The 25,057-nt window shown below is 40.0% G+C and overlaps 1 protein-coding gene across 1 annotated transcript in view; it reads right to left on the bottom strand.

Moving 5' to 3' along the window:
- Positions 1-24,629, bottom strand: part of PTAR1 (protein prenyltransferase alpha subunit repeat containing 1) — a 38,909-nt gene extending 14,280 nt beyond the window's left edge. The window contains exons 1-5 of the mRNA XM_080371702.1: positions 23,922-24,629; positions 19,364-19,533; positions 10,568-10,634; positions 5,771-5,875; positions 1,856-2,069 (exon numbers count right to left, since the gene is read on the bottom strand). Of these exons, the coding sequence (XP_080227828.1) occupies positions 1,856-2,069; positions 5,771-5,875; positions 10,568-10,634; positions 19,364-19,533; positions 23,922-24,007 (642 nt within the window). The 5' untranslated portion in view covers positions 24,008-24,629. The remainder of the gene's footprint in view (positions 1-1,855; positions 2,070-5,770; positions 5,876-10,567; positions 10,635-19,363; positions 19,534-23,921) is intronic.
- Between the last annotated feature and the right edge of the window lie 428 nt (positions 24,630-25,057).

The raw sequence follows: 25,057 nt of genomic DNA, 5'->3' as shown, positions 1-25,057 counted from the left end.
TGGGCCAACAGTTTCATAAATTATAAACCTGGTTTTGAAGTCTTATTTCAATAATATTACAACATATTCATAACATTTCCTGGCTCTGTTTCCTTGTACACTGTAACAAAAACTGCCTCAAACTACAGGCAAAGTTTGTATTGTAGCAGAAACATGACACTCAATAATACAGGGTACTCTACTCAAATTTGAGGCAAACTTGCAATGCCACTAAAAAGATGCACTCATGGTGTCAGGAAAAAAAACCCTAGAGACAACATAGAAATTTTCCAATGAGTTAAACATGCTGCTCAAGGAACAGTAGCGCCAGTGAAATTTTGGCAGAGGTAATAAAATCCAGTTGGACAGAAAACTACCCCTTCCTTAGTAATCAGCCTAAAAAGAAGGTCACTAGTGGAACTGGGATGGCAGGCAGGCAAATAGAGTTGGGAGTGATCAAACAAATTTAAAACGCTTCCTTCACAGGCATGTTTTGTGACTTGTCACACAAAGCACTGACAACTGCCAATGAATAAATACAGCAGAATAATTCCAGCTCTGAGACGAGCTATTCACAATACATTTTTTTCTGTTTCTTTAAATTAGTAAGGAATGGCAAGTGCAAAAAGCACTCAGGGTGTTCCTGATCTTCAAACTACTGTTGTTAACTACAGCATAAAATGACCCAAGTTTTAATTAACACTGCTAACATTCCCCCCCCTCTTTTTAATAAAGCTATTAAAGACTTAAGTGAAAGTGTTAGAGGTCTATATTAATAGGAAACAGGGACTAACTTCTAAACTCCAATCTATCCCAATCCTGTAATTCTCCTGAGTTTTCCATAACCACCTTTTCATACAAACTTGCCTTCCTCAAGGAGTCTAGAACATACTTGCTATTTACTACTAATCTGATACAGATGTTTTTAATGCTTCCCAGTTGACAACAGAAAACACCAGTAAAATAACATCTATTGCTAGCAAAAGCTGGCTCATAAATGATATAAAAATACATGCTATACTGACTCAACAACCTTCACTAAGTTCATCCCTCACTCCTCCGCATATTTACAGAATGGCAAAATGCAGCGGCTGATGTTAAAAATGTGAATGACACATCATTGTATTAGCCTAATATTTACAAGGAATTCACCTAGCAGCTTAGAAACCACAGTATTATAAAACTGCCTATGTAATTTTTGGTTCTGTCACATTCATTCAATTTGCTGTAGATCTCAATGTTTTAGATACTACTGTGTGATCTTAAATATTTGCCACTGCACAAAACATCCCTGCTGGAGTTGAAATAGTTTGATCAGCCCTCAGTTTAAATGCTGTCAAAAGATACTGTTGGAGATGAAGAAACTAGTCACAAACACTACTATGCTTTCTCTGAAATTCCTGCTGTCTCTACTGAATCCTTCAGTATTCTGAAACCCTTATTCAGCTTCTCTGTGGTATCAAAACAAGACTTCGCAATACATCATCAAAATAAAATGTCAAGCATTATCTTTTTCTCTATTAGGAATTCCACAATTAGTGTTGTAAGAATTTTCAGTTGCCCCTTCTTTATTTCAGCTCAGTCTCATACATCCTCCTGCCACAAGTTCACTAACAGTACCAACAAACAGAACTTTGTACACTGGCAAGAAAAATCTGTTCTTTCTGCTGAGCAGAACCTGCCTACACCAGCAAGAAAAATGCAAAACATACCCATTGCAGTATTTTGCCTGTCTTTCTAAAAACATTCTTAGCTACCTGTGCTAACTTCATATGATACTTCCCATCCACGTCATCAGATCTGCTTGGCAAACCAGTATTTATTTTTTTTTCTTAAGACAAGGAAATTTAAGACTTTATTCACTATTGTATTATACCTTGACAGTCAGCTTTCCCAAATGCTGTAAAACCCAGATGCGATGGGACCAGGCATTGTAGTTGCTTGGATATCTCCCAGCAGCTTCAGAGCAGACATTCATTTCTTCCTGCACTAGTTGGTGAATTCTCTCCACAGGTGCTGCTCCAAAGTTTCCTTTAGTCACAAGACTGGGCAAGGAGTTTTCCTGAATTAGTTGTTGCAGCACCCATCGTCTGGTTAAACGATGTACAGTGTTAATGGTGAGAGAGCAATTTTAAGAGGAAAAAAATGTTTTTTCACTTATATAAATCAATCAAACCTTATGGGTATTTCAATTATTAACTAGATGATGAATAAGTAGTAAACATAACCATCTGAAGTCTTCCCATACTGAAAGCTACGAATTTATGATCACACTCTAAAATAATTTAACTCTGCTGTATTTGTTTGCTTGCTGTTAAGCGGTCATGGCTACTTACAGTATGCTAAAATAAAACAGAGGGAAACAGCAAATTTATGAAAAAAATGCAAGGTCTGGATGAGATTTCTAATGAGCAGCTCTTCAGACGCTTGTATAGCACTAAAATAAAGTATCCAAAATGAGCCAGAAAAAAAGTGATTAAACAAAAAAAATAATTACCTGTGCTTTGTATTTTTTTACATTTGTCAGTACTGCACCCAGCAACCCAAATTAGTTTCTGTACATCAGCAGAAAGTGCAAAAGACATACAGTTTCAAAGACTGCTGGTATAACCAAAACAGATGTTTTTACTGCTGAACTACACGTATTTGATTTGAAGTGACTAGGATAAGCACAGATTCCTAAATGTTTTTTTTAATTTTACTTTGGACTGACTATTAATAGTAGTTTAGTAGTATTTTGAGAGGTGTCCTCAATGCTGCAGAAAACATGCATCTGCAGACCCTGCACAAAAAGTCTCCTACAAAAAGGGATCACAGATATACTGACTTCCATAAAGCAGCAAGTGTCAAGAGAATTGCAATGGGCCAGTGTGGGATGCTCTGGTCTGCGACAGTTTTTTCTGTTTTGCACTGGCTCACATCGGTTCCAAAACCAATTAATTGCTACTTTCAGAAAGGTGTCACTCCTGGTTAAGAGAAATCAATAAATAAAATAGAAATAATAAATTCATTTTCTTTAAAAAGATAATTCTGTTTTGCAATTAATATATAAAACTGTATATATATGCATATAACATAGATAAGCCAATCACTAAATATTTGGCAACCCATCCACTTTTTCTCTCAACATATTTATAATATCCTTGTTCACTGGTACTTTTCATTTATACTGAGTCTTTTTCTCTTGTTTTTTTAAAAAAAGATTTAAACTATTGGTGAACAATGTTAAAGATAATTTATAAGAATGCAATCATTAAACTGATTGTTTCTCAGCAGAAATCACAAGCAAAGATTGAAGGATTCATACACTGACTTGCTATGTAACATTGGTTTTAACTAAAGATGTACAGCCAAATGAACCATGTTCTTTGACTTCTGTGTAACTTTAGGAAATGCAGTAATTTTGAAGACTTAATTTTTGCTTTTCAAAAATGTTTTTGATCTGAACATCACTATCTAGTATTTTTTCACTTCAATCAGCAGATTCACAAGAATTGGGAAATTCTAAAAATGTCTAGGCGCAAAAGCCAATGGGTAGAGGGTCATTTCTTTAATAAAAGATAAATATTTATTTCAATAACATTGAATTCTGAGTGAAAACATAAAAAGACAAATTATTTTGATCCTAAAATAATTTCAGTTTTTTAAAATGAGCGTTTTTTAAAAAAAATCAAATACGTTTTACAGAATCATGGGCAAAAAATACAGGCTTCATAGTCTCTGTGGCTACAACAAAAAAAATTATAAAATGAAACCTGAGCTTCTAGCTGAAATTAAATTCTACACTTTTTGCATGGGAGGAAAGACAGACAAGCACAACCTCAGAAGATTTCAAATGTATTTATGGTACCTGTTTAATATCATGTTATTATTTTGGAGGTTCTTATGAGAACGTTTTCTCCAATAGATTTGGGGGGAAAAAAATCCAATTTCTTCTGTCACTGTATGCATGTTCCTATTACTATTACCATTGCAGTTCCTGAAATTACTGCAAATGAACACAGGATATTCAGTGACAATTATGCAATCAATACATATACTGAATCTATATGCACATGATCTAGCTGAAATCCCTCAAAATGTACAGCAAAAGACCATATGGCAAAATGTATGGTCTTTTGATATCTTTAGTGAGCGTATCTCCTATGTGTAAGAAAAAAATATTTTAGATGTGTTCCACTTAATTTTATAATTACCCTGTTCTACTTTTTTGCACTTCTGTTTGAAATTTGATATCATGGGGGAACAGAAAACACAGGGTTAATTATGCTCATGCAGAAAGAAAATTTTTGCACATCTTAATTTCTAACATGTATCAACCACGGTCAACACATCCGAATCCAAGCCAAACAACTGTACAATCACCCTCAAATATACTTTTCTGATTCAGACAAATACCAGAAAACAAAAACTTACAATGCTATTAAATTATTCCTGATTTAAGATTGCACAGACATTCTAGACAGAATTTTTTATTATTTCTAAAAGGTAAATAAGTACTAAGAACCTACCCTTCTGACTAATTTCATAACAATGTATTGATCATCATAATGATGGTTCAGCACTAGTTACATGCAAAAAATCAGTTTCCAGTGTTAGCTACCACATAGGAAAGGCTAATTCATGACAAAACACAAGATTTTTTCCCATTATTTCTACAATACTCCTTTTGCTTCAAATAAAGCTATCAAGCAGCATGAGTCAGTAGCATGGAGATGATGAAAAGCAGTTGAACAACAAAATTAAAAGCCATCGTTGCAGAAATTTGTCAGTGTTGTTGCTATATCAACGCCACTAAGAAATAAATTAACAGAAATCAAGTAGATGTTTATAAATTAAATGCCTAGGAATGTTCCATGTATTACACTCTAGATTCTACATTAACTTTGTGAATTTTAAGGTCATATACTCACAGAGAAGAGTTTACCAACAACTCCCTCTTCCAAAAATGCATGTTATTAGTATGACTGAAGCTTTATTTTTGATAGATTATGAATCCCCTAATGAGGTATATATGTTGCGTTCAAACCTCTTTAAGGCTGTCTATAACAGGATGAGTTACCCTATGAAAAACACCTAATGAAAACAACCACACACATACCAAGATCATTTATTTCTTTTTAAACAAAGTTGAGCAATGGATCTATAGTTTATTTGGATGTGCTGCAGGCATTTTACGTACACGCAGTCAAACTGAGACTGTTAGCTTTGTGCATTTGAGTAATTCTGGAGTTATATTTCCCAAAAATACACTATTTTAATATTTAGTAGTGGTGACTTAGTGACATTGCTTAAGTTAGAAATTATAAAAATAAATTCACCAAACTAAAAAGACTGGTATTGGAATGGAAAAGAATCCAACTTTGGGTATAAAGATTAGTTTTTACAGATTCTTGTCTTTCTCAAATGCCTGTAGACAAGCAACACAGTAATACACTGGAGGAGGGAAAGGGAGAAACACAATGCTCAAATGCTCATTACAGACAGAATTAGAATTCTCAGGCTGAGAATTTATGCAAGACATGATAAACCTTTTTGAAAATTTACACCACCTCCAAAGTTTATAAAAAAACACACGTGGCAAAAAAGTCACGTATGATTTTACTTGTAAGTGTAAAATATAGGCAGGCATCTTCAAAAGCCAAAGCACAGTACTGGCTCAAAGAATCTGCTGTATTTCTGCATGTCCTCCTTCATCTACGGCTCTTCTTAACACAAGTTCAGTAAAAAAAAGTGCCTAGAAAAAATGTTTTTAAGCTTGGGGAGGCAACAGAATGCAAGGGAAACAAACCTATGAATCCACGTTTCCGGACTCTTTGGAAACTTTGTTAACGCCAGTTTTCCAAGATGCAAATCTCTAAGTGGATTTAAAGTGCCAGACAGTATTAATTCTTTCCTACAAAAGATAAAATAAATTTGTATGAATAAAAGAAATAACCTGAAAACAGAACACAATCCCAGTAACAAATATCATGGTATTTCCTTTGCATCATAATAGAACTTCACTGTCAAACTACAAGAGTTTAAGAAGCCTCTGGCAGATTAAGCCATTCCACCATTCCACTCTGCTCTATATATACGCAGCCTATTTAATGAGGCCTAACAAAATTCATCCAGATCAAAGAACTTCATCTTAAAGTGAACACATACAACCCATTGGTTCCCAAACCTACCCAGAAATCACCGATCTGTATTTGATTTGTGGCTCTTCATCACATTTTCTGTTACTAATCCAAAAGCCAAGCAGTTTGGGCTGTATGAAATGCCTGGTGAGATAACATTGCTTTTATCTGCACACTCTAAAAGCATCTTCATAACACAGGCAGCTTTTTTCTTTTCTTTGACGCAAGGGCTGCCAATAGGGTTACATATATAACTGAACATTCCTTCTTGAATCCTCAGATCATTCTGTAGATCTGAAAATACAGCTACTTTTTCTGCACAGCCCCCCTCCAACTCCCCCCCCACCTGTAGTTTTAAAATATGGTTCAAGGTACAGTATCCAATATCCCTAAATTTAGAAAGAAGTGGGAAATATTCTCTGTGTTGAATGTTTTTCAAACTTAACAGAAAGGCTGAAATCACCAACTTATCGCCAACTTTATTTATGTGTAAAACAACTTTTGGTTTATAAACATAAAGATTTTCTTTAACAAAACTTGAATGTTCATTCAACATAACCCTTCCCAGAGTATCTCTGACACAGAAAAGCGAAGTATAAGTCTGTATTTATCTTTCTCAGCTTCTTTGCACAGGATTCCCTGCCCCACATGCTATTATTCTTTCTAGTTTCATCACTCTTACTGCCAGTCCCAAGCGTGTTTGTAAACATTGCCCCATCACTGCTTACTCCCAGGACATTAATCTCAACATCCTATTCTCAGTCTAGTCAATAGCAGCTTTGAAGTAAAGATACAGTAATTTTTACCATTTGCAGACAGGAAACATGCATTTTCCAGAACCTCCAGAAGGCAGAATTAAAAACTAAGAGTGCAAGAAGTAGAAGCTATTTTGGTATGGGTTTGGTGTTTTGGTGTGGGGTTATTTTTTGGGTTGTGAGTCTGTTTGGTTGTTGTTCGTTGGTTGTTGGGTTTTTTTCATATAATTTATGGTTCATCATACTAATATGCATGACAACAGCTTCAGCAAGAGGAACACTAGCAGATGAAGAGCAGGTGATCAATTTTCAAACCAAAAAATGGGGGCAGGGACACAGACGAATTACGCTCTGAAAAAAGCTGCTCTCCAGTAAGAAGGTAAAACTGTGGTCTGACATGGAACACGTAATATGGTTTTAAAGTAACGGCCCAAGTCTCACAAATAGATTGACATATTCCTTTATGTAGGCACTTATTACCATTTTCTGTCTGCTTTGGAAGTTTCCAGTAGAAAACTGACTCCACCTAGTACACTTGCTTTGTGTTGTATACCCACAGTCAGAAACTAATGGCAGCAATACTAACAGTGAGCAACATATTATTTCAAATTCAAGAAAAATGGTGAGATGTATACATCTAGGCACTAGCCTAGACCCTTCTTTCTCTACTGAACTGGCAGTTGAGCAAATCCTTAAGGAAGTTTTGCTCCTGACACCTAGTGAAGTCAGTACAGAACTATCTGAAGAGGTCAGAAACATAGCTACTAGGACATTTGTTTTTATCTGCATCAAGTTTCAGCACTCTTCAGATTGGATGCATTTAGCAGGTGCTCAACAGGAAACCCAGGTATACCAGCCAGGAGTGGCAGACTGACCAGACAGTGCCAGTGCACTGACTTACGCAATGCAGACAAGAGAAAGACAGGGAACGTCAATGCTGGAGCAGGTGGAATAATTGCTCCATTACTGCAATGCAAAAGGTAACATTTCGGTAACACTTACCATAAGGACAATGAAAAAGCCACCTAGATCAGTTTAACACTCAAAACAAATGCATGTACATACTTAAGAAAGATTTAGATTACCAGGCCACCTACCCCCCAAAACCTAAACCTGGTGAAGAAATTGCTCTTTCTGTATTAAAGCATTAACTGTGAATAAGTAGGCTCATGCATATTTACTTTTAAAGTAAATTTACTATTTTGCAGAGTTGAAGAACATTACAGACAATTCAGTTTCACTGCTGTAGCAGAAAAGCAGCTTTCAGCTTCACAGATTTTCAAATGAGAGATTTTCCCATTCACAAGTAAGGGACTTCAATCAAAAGTATGACTAAAGTATCCCAAATAAACCTCTTTCAAGCTCTTTCAGCAAACGTCCAAGTTGGGATATGTAACTTCTATTGCCTATTCGCTCTTTTGCCATGTGGACCACCTTCAGAATTCTAGCTCCCATAAAAGATAACCTGAAATGATTTTGACTTGCCTTGTGTTTTTTCTGACACCTTTGAAGTCATTGGTATCTGACAGGAAAAAGTTTGACTTTTAGAGCGTCTTGTTACCTACTGTCATTTGACTTTCAATCAATTGCACATGCCAGCAAGTATACAGGCAAGAACAAGAACACCTATGACAATCCTTTCCAATCACTTACATAAAGATTTGGGTCATTTTCACTTGGAAGGGTTTTCAACTTCTAAAAACACAGGATAACTGAAATTATGATTAACAACCAGAACTGTCTTGCTGCCCATTCAGTGTAACAGGGATGATTTCCCTTCGAAATCTAAGAAGTGATGTCTCCTGTTTTTTAGCGTGCCTTCCTACACCATACAATTAGCTCTTGCTCAGTTCTCATGGTTTAGGTTAGTCTCTGCCCTTCTGTAGCTTCCCTTCTAATTAAAATAAATAAATAAAAGATAAACCTATGCAGGCATATTACAATTGTTTAGAATAGGTAATCTGTCTTGGCTTTGGAGCTAACTCTTCCTAGCATGTAACACATTTGAAGCTTTATCTTCTCCTGTGCTTCACTAACCAGATGAAACTTTCTATGATTGTCAGCTGAGCTTAAATACTCATTAGCCTTGCACAATGCCCCTCATGTCTTTTTGCTCTGACAAGTCCTGTATCCTTTCAAAGGTAAAAATTTCCTTTTTCCCATTCCCAAACACTCTTCCTGTACCTTCAATTTCAGTGCTATTGAGTCAACCTCTCTCACTCTCAGCAGAGAATTCAACATAGGGAATGGCCACTGGCCAAGAATTTGGGGAGCAAGGTCACCTCCTCTAGTAATTTGTATACTTTAGTAAACCATAAACGTCATAAAGGAGAACACATTCCTCATTCATTATTTAACATTTTTCATTCCATTTACAACTTTGAACTACTCCTCTCATGTCCATAAAAGCAAACTCTTTCAGCTGTCAGGCAGACAAAAAGCCAGACTGATAAGGATGAATGCATTTGCATTAAGAAAAGTTTCCACAAAACCTAAAACAAAAACCTTAGTTTTAAGTATCACAAGATTACATTACTGTAGTAGTTTCAGTACTTATACATGCTCCTAACTGGATTTTATCACTTGAAAACTACTCAAACCCACACACTTTCATGACAGTAAGCCCTTCACTTTCACTTTAATTCCCCTTTCTTAGGCCTGAGATGCTAGGAAGATTCAGATCACAGCAGAATCAATCAGAACTACATCACCAGTAAAAGAAGAAAGAAAAGGGTAAAAAAAAAAAAAAAAGTGCTGAATCTTATCTAGGGCTGACAGCTACCTGCAGCCATCATCTTTCTAGGTCATCTTGTTAATTTTTCCTACTGCAATAACACATCTTAACTACAAAAGTCCTATTTTTAATGAGAACCCTCCCAGACACTAACATATAATATTCTGTCAGCCCTTATAAAATTATTCCTTTAAGACTGTCTTCAGTCTTACCTAGGCAGCAGAAAGGTAAGATTTTCTCACCTCAGAGATTTACACAAAAATTAACAGATGACAGGGTTGTAATGAACTGTTGCTTCTGGGATCCATGAAGAGGAAGGAGGTAAATTCCTGCTCCTCCTCCATAACGACTCCTGTGCAGGTGCTGCAGCATGACCAATGGTGAAGGCAGACTAATTCAAACAGGAACATGAAAGGAGCAGGGTGGGTGAGATTGTGTCCATAACAAAGGATAGCCACCATCCTCCACTTCTCTTGCAGTGTATCTATTGAGGGCTACTCAGCTTTGATCCAGCTGCATCAGTAATGGCAGCAAATTGAACTGTTATCTCTAAAGGACTCACGTATAATACTCAAAGAGGGGTAAAAAGAAAACAGTGAAGACAGACAGCAGATATCTTTTCGCTGAATCACAGAGTGCTCAACTGGATAAGCCCATGTAAAGGTTACAAATAGCCTTCCTTAACTGACAGAAGTGGCAGTTCAATGGGATTTATATCCCAAAAAAACCTTGAGCCAAACATGTGACTTCACATGCAGCAGTGTAATCTTTAGCCTGCACTACAGAAAAAAGAAATAAAGCCAGTCTCAAGCTCAAACTATCTGCAAGATATACAAGATAGAAGAGATTTTCAGTGTTCTTTCAGCACTCCTTAGCTGAAAGTTCTTATGTCACTCACTAATCAGCACTTAAAGCTTACAGCTGACTCGTTTATAAGGCCCAGGTCTTTCTGAGGTCATTCCCAGAGCGCAACCTACCTCACATTCCAAGCAGTGGTGAAGTCAGGATTCAGCAGCAGCAGGGTACACGTGATATCTATTAGCTCTAAAACAATTGAATAAGAGACAAAGATTAGTAATGACAAGCACACAACAGTGTTTTCTCTGCACTGCCTTACTCCCTGTCCTTCCTCAAAGTCTCTGCTCTGTGAGCTGTTGTACCTATGGATGCCTGCCTCTGCAAAACACTGCTCTGTCTCATTCCAGAAGAAATGCTAGCTTAATTTATGAGGGAGCAACATCTGCCATATACTCCCTTTTCATTATTTAAAATCATGGACTTCTGTCTGACTAACAACCTGCATCTAAGAAGTCTGCAGCCGGCCATTTCTGACCTCTGTCTATACTGCTATGATCAAACACACAGTATGCCCTCAGTGAGGGACACACATTAAAGAGAAACCTTCAGTATTTAACGATTTAAATTGCAGACAAACTGTATACATCAAACTGAGAATTCTTCAAAGAAAATCCAACATTTTTTAAATAAAACACTACCATTAAAAATATACCACACTATTTCAGTACAAGTCTCAGCTGCAGATAGCTGCCATATACATTATTACAAAAGATACACATACTATAAAAAAATCTGTAGCTAGGAAAATGAAACACCTTAACATGAATTAGGATCACAAAATAACTCCACTACTTAACCGCACAGAAAACACTTTAAAAACATTCTGAAGTGACAGACTTGCTTTAGACTAAGGTTTTAAGACTAATCCACTACTAGAAATAAAAACAGAACGTTTGTTTGCATCCCTGCATTTAAGCACTGCAGACTGTAGATTTACCTATTACACTTCTTTTTAGCAATGTTGTAAAAACAAAACTGAGGTATACAGTTCTTGAGAATGGAATAGTAATTTCACTGTAACCTAGTCTTTCCCTTTCCCTTTGCACTCCACTCCACCATTTGAGCAGTTTTGGCTCCCACCAGGGTAACAGCGTGGATTCATGAAGTACCTCCACTTACGCATGAGAAATTAAGGATTGTCACTGTGTTGGCTCCCTTGAACTCTACTCTCAGGAGACACAGCATCACATCAGTTAACCTGTCCTGCAATCAGTTCTTAAATTTACATGGTAATTTTGCAACTGAATAAGAAGAAACTTGCTTCAAAACTGAATGCATATCCAGGCTTTTACTGCCAAGAAAATCTGGCTACATTCTCATCTAATCAACTGCAGTGCTGCATTGCACCCCTCCCCTAGGCTGCTCCCCCGTTAGGCCTTGACATTTGTGTAGTAAGTCAGGCCGTTAAGCACCCGTTGACCATACCAGCAACTCTGGCAAGGCTAAGGTGTGGAATGGCACTGTCTGTACCAGAACTCCTGTTACCTGGCCAAGGCAAGGAATGAGAATGGGGACCATCAGTTATTGCCTGACAGCCCTGGAACATTCCTGACCCAGATCACAGCCCGAGTGGAACAGCACTGTTGTTACTGGAATATGTAAAAAACTACTGACTCAGGTTACAGCCTGGGCAGAAATTTACAAATTACTACAGCAAATCATTTCACTAAATTATAAAGAGTAGTCCTAAGTTAAACCCTCTGAACTCTCCTGGACTACAATAGGCTGCAACCAGCACCTCCTTGTGAGCAGGATGCTGCTCAGAGCTCGTGAATGCTCACATCTGTGAAGTCAGGAGGATCGCCACCAAAAGCTGACAACAGGGCCTGGGGTGAATTTTCAGCTTCTCAAGGCTCAACACTTCACCCAGTGAGAAACGCAAAGGTGCAAAGGCATTTGACAGAAGTATTTCACTGAACTCAAGGGAAACTTTTAACAGGTATGTAACTTTCTATGTATCCCTATGCATCTATTCCTTTGTGTTTGTGTGCACGAATTAGGCACGTCATAGCAAGCAGAATTAGAATTAATTAGATACCCCATAGCAAGTAGAGTAATATCATATCAATAGTTAAATCACTGCTGTTCTGAAGTAAATCCTATTGATTCACTTTGTAATATTAAATTAGTCAATGATTAAGTGCTACTCAAATCTTGTGATCCACCCTAAAACTGTGAATAAACCTTAGACATCCTTTAGATAGAAACCTTTGTTGAAGTCTGAAACTAAGATTGGACCTAGCCACAGCTAATCTCTATTAGGAGTTTAGAAAGCAAGGGTGTCCACTCTGAACCTTGTGACTCAACAGAAGGACTTCCTTACTCTTCGTATTTCTTCCATTAGAAGACCAAGTTGAGACTAAGCCTGGACCTAGCCGCACCGAAGCTATATCAGGAATTTAGAAAACAAGGAGGCCTACTCTGAACTTTGTGACTTGGCAGGAGGGTCTCCCTTACCCTTTTACATTTTTAGTGTCTGTGTAAATCATTCCAGCTTAATTTTAATTTGTATGCTTCAACCATGTAGTAAGTAACAGTGAACGCTGCCACTGAACTTCGTGAAGTTGCACTCCCACAAATTCATATTAAAACTATTTTCACTAACAGCTTTGACGGTGAATCTTTAAGTGACCTAAACCATTCATTCACAAGATCACCCTGCATTTAACATACTAAACAGCTTGTACTCCAGATTATGTCCCACAAATAACAGGCGCTTTATTAATTAAAGGAAAAAAAAGGATAAGGAAAAAGAGAGTACCTCAGGAACTAGATCCCTGTTTAGTGCAGTTAATATGACTGTAAAATGAAATTTTTAAGTCACTGACGAAATACAACAATAATGGAACATATTAATTCAAAATGCAAAGAAACATGGCTTCACATATTTTTTGAACCAAGACCGAAATAAATTAATACTTATGCAGGTCAAAAAGTAGCATACCTTTGTATCCTACTGTATGGCTACTCTTTCACTTTTGTCCAACAAAGTGATTTTATGTTTTCCATGATGTTCCAACTTAGGAGGAACATGTTATGCCATCATGTAATACAGTGGGGGGGGAAATATTATTCAGTGCACTGTGTTTGCACTAAGCTGTTATGGTGATATTTTAAAAGTTACCTCAAGGAACTAACTTAACTTTTTATTTTCATGAGTTTTAGCCAAGGTTTGGGGGATTTTTTCCTTCAATGAAGATTTCCTTTTAAACTCCAATGTGTTGCCAGAGAATGAGTATTTCTCATATGCGTAAGCTACTTCCTAATTTGCTGCCTGAACATACAGGCCTTTTTCTTTGACACTCCCAATCCCTCAACCAGCAAAGTACTTCAACACCTAATTAATTTTAGGTAGATGAATTGCCCAGTTGAAATATCCAGGATTACTCACATACCTGAAATTAAGTACCTACTACTTGTTATGCTGGCTACTGTTTCCATTTTACAATCCAAAAACTTCACTGGCAACATTTAACAAAACACCGTTTTATACAGATCTATAGTTAAAATTATGAGCTGACATTGTTTCATGTAGATTTTCCATTTAACCTTCTCTAAATACTAATAGTTATTCTATATTTTTAAAATCTCTCTATTTTACATATCACGAATATATATAACCAAATGCTCTGGTTATTCTGCTATTATTACCTTATTTCATAAACAATACACACAAATTGCCTTTAAAAATGCAATAGACCAAGAGTTAATAAAAACTCTACCAAGATAACATAAGTCTTCTTTAAATCAAATTCACAGTAGCTACCAGCAAATGAGTTTCTTCAAGGCAAAAAAGGAAAAAAAAAACAACCCAGGCTCAGGAATTACAAGCTTTGTTGCCATCACAACGCAAGGCTAAGTACCTCTATGTGGTTAATTGCACTTTTACCCCATCCAGCAACTTTCTCTCCAGCTGGTGATTATTTACAAAAGCGAACAATCAACCACCAAAAAAAACCCCACCAAACCCAAAAAACCTTTAATACTAGCTGCTCCCCTAAACAGAAAAGTAACGTGCATTTTAAACTTGCTTTGAGCTACATTTAATCTAGACTGCTGGCAAACTGCTGGCTTAATATAATTTTTGAAACATACTATGAGGAGTTCAGTGCATCAAGTCTAGATTGACTGACATTTCCCACGGTGACCTTTATTTTCAGCTGCTTATCACTTTGCCAGAGGTCAGTGGGCTGCATCTAAAGGCTCCAATGCTCAACCATGTATCCATGCAACAGGACTGTACAATAAAGGAGACGTCCACAGACTTTTTTTATTTGTAACAGATAGGAAAGGTATTTGCTAAAGGAGGGAAAGGTAAATGAAGCTGTGCACTGCAGGATAAGAAAAGCAGATGCCCTAAAATGCTGCAACAAAGAACAGGATTTAAGGCAGTTCCAAGTTAAGTCACAAAATATTATGAACTTTTGAGTGTTTATTTTCTAAATACAGTAATTTTGAGTAATTTAGGTTTTAGTAATTACTAGTTATTACCACTTATTAGAGGTAATACCACTTATTATAACCTACCACTTATTACTAATAAATATATTATAAACTAATATATATTATAGTCATAAGATATATATTATATATATAACGTACAATTACTATGGTACAACCATGCTGTGGTAGTCAAGACACATTAAGCAAAACCTTATTACAGCCTAGTTCAGACTTCTGAACACTTTTTAGAAACAGTTTCCATAGTCTACATGACTCCACTTAGAACAATACCATTTGTTTATCCTACTAAGTCATGATTTCCAGTTAACATAACTACTCTGGTAACGTCAAAGGTCTGGAACAGCACCAGACTGAGCCCAACTTAAACAGAAATTTGTCTAACATTTTGTCCATTTTCCCTGTGACAGAGGTTCACTGTATCCTGAATATCAAAGGAAAGAGGCAGTCAAAAAGAAAATCTCAAAGCAATACCCAATTCTTTCATGTCAATGTTTTTTGATGCTCTGTACAACAAGTAATGAAGATTTCATGAAGTGTGGATTCTGAGCCAGAGATGTCAAACACCACAATTTTAGTAACTGCTGAAAATACTTTTCCATAGAAAGTCTCATGACAGATCTGGCACACAATAGACAGTAGCGGCCAGCTAGTTCCCCCTACGTCAATAACAAACCCCAACATCTTTTATTTACAATGTAAAACTACTTTCTGCAGGATACATTTTAAGCAAACTGTAGCATCATAGGTACTCACAACATAGCTGTCCTTTCCTACATGAAAGTCTCCTGCTGCAAAAGGACAAATACCACAATATGTTTTCAGCTCATTTTCTTTTTAAATACGATTGTATCCAGATTTTTATTTTTGTAAGCATATCACACTAAGATGTGCTTTTCAGAAGAGTGTTGTAAAAATGGAAACACAGATTTATAGGAAGTAAGGATATTCTGGGAGTACGCAAAACAGTACTTTGCATTAAAAGAGAAGTTTGTAGTGATTTCAGAAAACCATATTGTGATAACGCAAATAATATGCATGCATAAATAAAAAAAAATGTTGAAGAAAGGATAAAAAACATATTGTAAAATGAGGATTTCTAAACTGGAACAATAGCCAGAAGAAAAGTAGTCACTATTCTGGATTCCAAGTATCCAAAAGAAGCCATAACTATATTAAATATCTGCCACAGTAAGCTATCAATGACTGACTATAAAGCACTCCCTTCTTCCAGGATCCTGCCTGAAAAATACCAGACACCACATCTGAAAGCAGACGCTTGAATCAGCACCCTGTTCTTCTTCTCTGTTCTATTTAAGATGGATTACAGTAAATTGAACAACACAGAAGCAGTAACACGAGACTACTTTTGCAATCACTGTTTATTACAAGCATCAATAGAATATGCAATTGAGTACTGCAGCAGTAATAAACAAATCTATCCTTTCACTAGATTCAGAAGAAAACAACTACCTGTCAAATTCCAAGCACACACTTTTGTCTACGAAAAGGAATCTGCTGGAAAATCCTTGAGAATATTTCAAACATACATAAAGCGTAACATCTCTTGATAAGAGTATGCCTTACAGTTCTCTATGTCCACCTGGCAAAGATTTCCACCTTCCTTCCCTCCACTACTACAGTTCAGTTTCTGCTTGAATTTCCTATCATATGTGAAACTCTATGGTAAAACATACTAAACTCTATAAGCTATACCTTGCTTTACAAACAGCTTATTAACATGGAGGTCCTGATTGTGTTTTACAGTAGTGACACAAAACCTCATGAAATATGAAAACACAATAGATCGCCTCTTCTCACACCTTTTAAACTGGCTCTTGTAATTGAAGAAACAAAGGAGAATGGAGTTTCATTTTTCAGAAGAAAACCAACCAAACAAGTCTCAACAAACAGGCAATAATCTAAACTTCATGCCATCAGTATTTACCAACACTTTTATGATCTGCATTTTGAGAGGAAGGGTTCTGCAAGGCTTTGCCCGGGAAGGAAGCAGAGACACTCTTCAAGCAGTCAATTCACCATACCATCTCGGTGGAATAGGCATGTGCCACAGTGTCACCACCAGCAAAGCACCTGGACTGGTGTAAATGGAGCAGGGTACCAGCACATTAGCACCCAGCTGTCCTTTAGCCAACAGCTATCAGTGATCTCCAGCCTCCCAATCCAAAAGTGATAAAAATCTCAGTGGTCTGTATTTCGACTTAAAAGCAACAAGTTTTTGTTTGCATTTCTAGGGGATGACTTCTCTGTCACGCTTGAGACCAAAATGAAAAGTCTCCCTGCAAAAGATCTGCACCATAATCAAAATACACCTCACAAACTCCTACTTCAGATCTGCAAAAACACCACAGTGAGAACCACCGGTCTTCCTAAGGCTGCCTGTGCTAGCACATTCATCTCCTAAAATGCTAAAATTTGTTTCTGGCTACATGTCAGAGCCAACATTATTTATATTCCTTGTATTAAAGCTCTTTTTCTTGAATTTCATAATCATCTGCATTATAAATTCTGAATTTGCAACCAGATCACAATCACTGGTTTCCATCAAAACTGAATGTATCACAGCAACTTGATGGCAGCTATCAGAAAGATCGAGGTCTTACTAGGTCCAGCCGTAAACGACTGAGACCAATAAGAAATGGAAGTTATGTTAGAAATACACATCCCCTAGAAAGAAAAGTCTTGTAAAGATGACTGTAATGAGAAAGAATATTCAAGAAAATAAATGATGTGAAAACAAAAAATCCAAAAGGGCAATGTATAATTTACAAAGTCCACAAGAAGTTTTCCTAGATAATCATGTAATGACATGACATCAACCCTCTGTTGGGACACCCATAAAAATCAAAATCTGTTAGGTAAAATAAAATGCAGACAAGCAACAGCTCAGCCATAAACAACAACACATGAAAACACACTTTCTTAAACTACTCTTTTGAATGCAGAATTAACTCCCAAGCAAAACTGAAACGATTAACAAGAAACAAAACTAGTTTCTTAAACTACTCTTTTTCATTCTTACTCTGAACAAGACACTTCATAAGCAGTCAAGTATCTCCCATGTCACATCTGTTTATAATTCTTTAAAAAAAAAAAGACAAGATAAAATATTTCTGATGAGAGTAAAAAAAACTAAAAACCAGACAGATGAAAAAGGAAATACAGCTTTGCAATTGCCAAGCTGTACAGACTTGTATTACTGATGCCTCTATGTTTGAAATACAATACATATGTTTCTCACTTCCAATCCACACACTACCAGATTTTTCCTTCTGACTCAGGAAAGCAAGACAAAATTTCTTTGGTAAAGATTAACAACACTTCCCTAAATCACTCATTGAATTAAGTCATACCTCTCTAACCCTTCCAGCTTGGGCAAAAGAAAGGACTTACATTTTCAGCTAAGCAACCCTACAACATCAGGTTGCCAAAATGCACAATCCAGAGCCTGCCCTCCCCACTAGTAACACCCAGTTCTTTCAGAACAGGTTAAACAGGCTTTAAGATGAGCCAGTGTAGTGTCAAAAAAGGTAAATGGTCTGGATAAGGGGACTGAATGCACCCTAGTAAGTTTGCAGATGACGCTGAGTAGGGACGGGGAGCGTTGACCTGCTGGAGGGCAGTCAGGCTGTGCAGAGGGACCTGGGCAGGCCAGAGCGATGGGCCGAGGCCATTCCTGTGAGGTTCAACAGGGCTCAGTGCCGGGTCCTGCCCTTGTGTCACAGCAGCCCCACACAGCGCTACAGGCTGGGGCAGAGCGGCTGGAAAGGGCCTGGTGGGAAAGGGCCTGGGGGTGCTGGTCCACAGCCGGCTGGGCAGGAGCCAGCAGTGTGCCCAGGTGGCCGAGGCGGCCAGCAGCACCCTGGCTGGTACCAGACACGGTGTGGCCAGCAGGACCAGGGCAGCGATGGTCCCCCTGTACTGGGCACTGGTGAGGCCGCACCTCGAACGCTGTGTTCAGGTTTGGGCCCCTCGCTGCAAGAGGGACGCTGAGGTGCTGCAGCGTGGCCAGAGCGGGCAGCGAGGCTGGTGCAGGGTTTGGGGCACAAGGCTGGTGGGGAGCGGCTGAGGGAACGGCGGTGGTTTAGCCTATTTATCATTCTCCACAACTTCTTGGAAGAAGGTTGTAGGCAGATGGGTGTTAGTCTCTTTTCCCAAGTAACAAGCGATAGGATGAGAGGAAGTGGCCTCAGGTTCCACCAGGGGAAGTTTAGATTGGAATCAGGAAAAACTTCTTCACTGAAAGGGCTGTCAAGCATTGGAATAGGCTGCCCAGGGACGTGGTTGATCACCATTCCTGGAGGTATTTTTGTTAGCTTTATTGTTGGGCCAATGATCTTAAGGGGGTTTTTCCAACCTAAATGATTCTATGGTAAATAAAACATATGCACTATGAATCACACAAAATACTATTCTCCAACTAGGTAACTTACCATCTTTGTTCAGCCACTGTTTTCTTTGTCTGTAGAGGAGAAGTTTATTGTGGACATATGGCAAAAGAAACTTGACACACCAGCTCTCCACACCAAGCTTGTTTTCTACGAGGACAATAGGGCTCCGGTTATATCTGGCTTCAGGGCAGGGTATTAATCCAATCTCATCTCTTAAACAGAAAATAAATATAATTACACATATTTCCAGTAGATGTTAATTATTTTTCTCAATAGCACAGACTAGCAGTGCTTCCTACCAAGTCAGTCCATCATCTTTTTCCCCATTTTCACTGAAAGCTGTACTCCTTATCCTCAATTAGACTTCCTGATTCTTGCCAGACTGCAGGTACAATAAAATGCATTTTCAGAAAGCCATTGTCTGCAAAACTCATTAGTATATTAACTTGGCAAATAAATGATTCAAATATGTCTTAAGGCATGGATAAAGATTTCTTAAGCAAAAAAAGTTGATGTATTTTACCTCTGTACAATTTATTCAGACACAATATAAAAGTGGGTTTGAGTTAAGAGCCACTACAAACATTTTGTATTAGTTCTCCAGTGCTCTAGTGATAGAAAACAAATATTTTAAGACTTGCTGAAAACTCTGGAAGTAATAGCCATGATTAGATGAGCAAGAATGAACTCGAAATCCTTTAAATGCTCTGTAGGAAGATTCCTTTTGGTGATCCTGGTTCTTCTCACCTTAACTGGAAAAGTTTTGTTAGATTTTCCCAAAGATCCTGAATGAGGAAGGTCCAAGTTTTGTTAGATTTTCCCAAAGATCCTGAATGAGGAAGGTCCCTGGTTTTTTATTTTTCAATTATCACCTAAGCAGTTTTACTCAGCTGAATTAAACAAGTACCCCTGGTTTTGTGATGGAGATGCAATGGAGCTGTAACAGCTGCTACTGCAAAGGAAACGAAACACAACCAGTACAGGCACCTGTCAAACCCAAAGCTTCCCAGATGTGCTCTGCAGCAGGCTGACCAGGTGCTCTGAAACCAAAAATCACACAAAAGAAAATCACAGACAGCAATGTCCATGTTTCCCTATGTCCCATTTTTCCTTCTCCTGTGCAAGGCAGCCTCTTGAACAGGGGCAAGATCTGAGACACAGGGGCCAGTCCGATTAAACAGCAACAGTGTACGAGAGGCTTTAATCAAGCCTTTTAAAAAGTCTTGATGGCAACAAAAATTCATACCAGCAAACAAAGCAGAAGAAAGTTAGCTCTTAGTTTCAAAGGGCCATAGCATATGCTATTTTTTCCTCAGCTTTCTCCAGTGTGTAGGGATGTTGGAAGAGCAGCTTTAACACCTTCTTAAAAACAAACAGAAGTTGGCAAGCATTCCACATTCATTTGGACAGAAAGCAACATTACTCTATACTTTCCATTATGCACGACTTCTCCATCAACGCCTATATAGCGGAAAAAATTGCTGCTGAGGAAGGAGATCCTCAGACCTCAGGCAGGAAATAAGAGATTGCTTGTGATGTCAGATACAAAGTGTATCCAGGCAATGCATGAGTGCTGTCCTATTGATGCCCCTGTATCGGCAATTGTAAATTATGATATGCTAAAACCATTAATTATGGGAGTCCCTGCTATTCTGAAACCTTATGTCACTGCAAAACAAAATTAAAGAATGAAAATTAATATTCTGTCAAGCACAGCTCTGCCAATTAACTTCATGAATTACCACAAGAATTTATCAGCTGTTGCTTATAAGGATGTATATACGTCCACACCTTCACCTCCTACCAAATACAAGAAGTCTGATTCAGGTGAGCTAAGTTACACAACACTGCTTTAAACATGCCAAAATGACAGACAGGTAGGGTTTGCACAGAGTTGATCAGTCAGCCTGAAACACCCCAACTTCAGAACATGCTCAGTTATCTGAAACTAGCAGAGGACTAGACCACTCCATAATGAAATTCACCAAGATACAGTGCAATGCAAAAAATGATTTATCTAGTAACTACTCAGTTTTTGCTATGATCAAACCCGGACTTCTCATTTGGTGGAAATGTTGCCTCCAGCACTTCAGTATTGTTTTTAATAATCCGTGGTGTTCAGAAATCATATGTTGCATTTAGTTCCCACAAAGAAACAGAATTCACAATGCAAAATGTCAGGAGGGCAGATTTATATAAGGTGGGGTGCCTGTCTCACAGCCAAAACAGTAATTCAAGCCACCACCTATTTCTGCTCCTGAAGGCCCCTCTGATCTGCAGGAGGAGTAAGTGACAGGGCAAGTCTCTCAGCCCAGAAGACACTGCCTGAAAACACCTGCACCCTCTGCTCCATCACGTATCTAAAGAAAGCTTCTGCAGCAGGACTCACATGCAGGCACCACTGAGTTAGTGCTTGTGAAGTGACTGAAGTACTCTTCATCTTGTGCAAAATACCCCAGCCATGTGACAGAACATGCCTGTTCATGTGACAAGATTGCCCAAACTCACTGCAGGATGGAGGATGCCTACATTTAGGTCAAGTGGCAGGTGCAAGCTGCTCACAATACTGAAGAAGACACCAACTGAGGTCTGCTCTTTGTCAGTATCAGAAGAACCACCAACTATGAAAGTAAGATTTAATTTCTCTCCCTAGATTCCCCAGTTTTCTGATAGTGTCTCTTGAATTTTAGGAGTTATTTCACGGTTTAAAATTTACTTCCCTCAAAACAAGCACCAAAGTCACATTCCAAAAACTGCATGAATTACCTCTGCATTTGCAGGATTCCACACTAGGTCACATTCTTAAAATACAGAGTGGAAGCAGCCAGACCTTAGTGGGAGATGTTAGCTGTGCTGTCATGAAGTCTGCAGATACTACAGAGCTTCTTCAACCTGTGCAGCAGTTGAACCTAGCAGACAGAACAGCCGCTTTTTCTGCTTAAGGGGGTAAACTAGCACTAGCTCATGCTTCATCACTTGAAGCATGACACATTGCATCAGTCTCAAAGCACACAACTCTCGTAGCCTACTTTCATCTCTGAGACTGCATCTATGAAAGAAAATGGCAACAGCAGCATATTTTTCAAAAATACAAGCTCAAAGTTTGCTACCAATAAACAATTCTGGCAAAGGAGTAGGAGGTAAGAAGAATCAGAACGTTCATTCACAAATACTGGCTGTTTACAGCACATTATGTCTCACAAACTAAAAATGAAGCTTCAGGGCAAAACAGTTCTTTTTTAGAGAGCATCCATATGCTGTATTTTAAAACCTGGCCACCCACCCAAATTGCTTACTACATTTATAGAAACATGAGGGTACTCATTCTAATCCTCTTTTAAGCAAAGGAATAAATTAAGAGCCCATAAAATTTTCCTATGCAGTTGCTTGGCATACATTTTCTGGAAACAGATTAATAGGCCACCACCTTAGAGACTGCAGTGTTTCCGACCAACGGAAACATACCGCACTTACACTAGGAGGTTGTTATCCATTATGTGCTTACTCATTTGCCATAGCCAATACGGAGTTTACATAAATAGACATAAAGATACTTCCCTAAACAGTCCGTGTCTTAAAACAATAACGGACAGGGAAGGAAACAGAAATATGGGAAGTACCTAAATCAGGGTCTCAGAGCCGGTCAGCAGTGGAACTGAAAACAAAACACAGGCCATCTGACCCCCAGAATGTTAGATAAACCCGATTCTCTCAAAACAGCAGTAACTGTAGTTTGTGTTTACAGTTATTGTTTGTCTCCTTCGAAACAACACACAATAAAAAGCACCCGGCTCTTTATTTACAGATACAGATTTGAAGGTGGCATTTATCAAACAGCACTGTTTGTACGAGGGTGCAGTTCAGTAGGCTTCAACCCTGAGCTCTGCTTCCAGCAGCGCTACCGCTCTGCCTGGGCACACAGGGACACCGTGGCCTGCAGCGGGGCCGCGCCTGGCCCACCGCCCCCAACGGGCTGCCCCGTCTCAACCAGTTGCGAGACGAACAATGCCAAACATCCGACTCAAGGAGGGCTCGTTCAAGAACTTCTCTTTAAAAAGAAATCAATCACTTCCAGGTTTCAGAGCCCTCGCTGGTTTCCATAACGGAGTACTTCTAACCGACGAAGCCGCCGCTGCCGCCCGGCTGACGAGCGGCCGCACGGCTCACCCGCAGCAGGGGCGCTGCCGCAGCCGCGCCGGCGCCCAGGAGTTACTCCAACTCCCGAACGGGTACGTGGCGTTATCCAGAAGACGAGGCGGCCGGCGAGCACAGAAGCCGTGCGGCACCAGCGACCCGTCAAGCACTGGTGTCGGAGAAACCGCCTGGCGCCGGCCGGGCCGCTGGCTGGCACGCCCCGGGGAGGTGCCGCGCCGAAGCCCCTGCGCCGGGTGGGAAAAGCCGACGGGTCCCCGCGGCGCCTCACGGCCTGACCTTGGGCCTGGCACCAGCCCTGACAGGCGCCCCCGCCGCGGCCGCCGCCCGCCCACCCGGAGGCGAGGGCGCGGGGCCGCCACGGGCCGAGGAGCGCGCTCGGGACTGAGGGCGGGCAGCGTTCCCGCCCCGGCCCGGCCCCGACCGCCGTGTCCCCCGCCCCACTCACATGCGGGGGTTCCGCTGGAAGGCATTGCGAATGTCCTTCACCACCCGCTGCACCAGCACCGCCACCTCCTCCGGCGACTCGGCCATCTTCCACCTCCGCAGCCGGCCCCGCCGCGCCGCACCGGGCCGGGCGGGCTGGAGCGCTTCCGGGTCAGCGGCCCGCGGTGAGCCGCGGCTAACGCGCGGGCGGCGGGCGGGGCCCGGCTTCCCGCCCACCCCAGCCCCCTCCCGCGGGGGGCCGAGCGCCGGCGGTCCCGCGTAATGCTTCGGAACGGGCCCTGGCCAGGCCCCGCAAGCCGCCGGCGGCAAAATGGCTTCCGTCGCTTGCTCCAGTGGAAAGGCTTTCCTCCCGGGGGGGCATCTCCTGCTGAAGCGAGGCGGGCGGGGAGGCGGCGGCCGGCCTGGCCTGCCGGAGGGCGCGGGGAACCGTCGGGCCCGTAGCCGCGGCGGGAGGGCGTGGCCCCTGCGCCGCCGCCTCAGCGGGGCCCGGGCCCCTTCGGGGGTCCCACCCGTCGGAGCTGGGGAGGGCCGCCTCACCGTGCAGTTGCGAGAGGCCGGGGCCGGGCTGGGGGCGTCGGGAGTGGCGCCAGCACAGTTAAATCTAACAGAGGGCAAGCACCCCTCGCCTTGCGGTGTGCCTGTCACATGCAAACTGCGCAGACTTCCTGTCTGCCATTCCCTTTTTTGACAGGTAAATGGTGAAAAGCAGCAGCAGTAGTTAATTTATATATGAAACTGGTAGTTTATACCTCTATTATTTGTGCTAGATGTTAAGCCACGTAGCTTAAACAGATAAATGCGCATGTATAGCTTCCCCTGACTTTGAAGAGAGGTAGGTGCACTGATCTGCAGACTAAATGTGAAACGCTAATTATAATTCTGATCCATACTTTCTGTATTTGATTGTCATTTAGAACTTTATTATTCCGAAACAAGTTGTCTTACAAAGCATTAACTATGCATAATTTAGTTGTCTCTCATTTTAAAGCTTGCAATGCCATCATCATAATCATCTGCTTCATCATTACCTTCGCCACCATCAAGAAGGCCTGGTAGACCCACTGTATGTTCCCTTTAAAAAAAAAAAGGAGAAAGTCAGGAGAGAAGAAGGGCACAGTCAAAGAACAAATAGAACGG

The sequence above is a fragment of the Falco punctatus genome (assembly GCF_963210335.1).
Source record: "Falco punctatus genome assembly, chromosome: Z".
Lineage (NCBI taxonomy): Eukaryota > Metazoa > Chordata > Aves > Falconiformes > Falconidae > Falco > Falco punctatus.
This window is presented reverse-complemented; position numbering and strand designations above follow the sequence as displayed.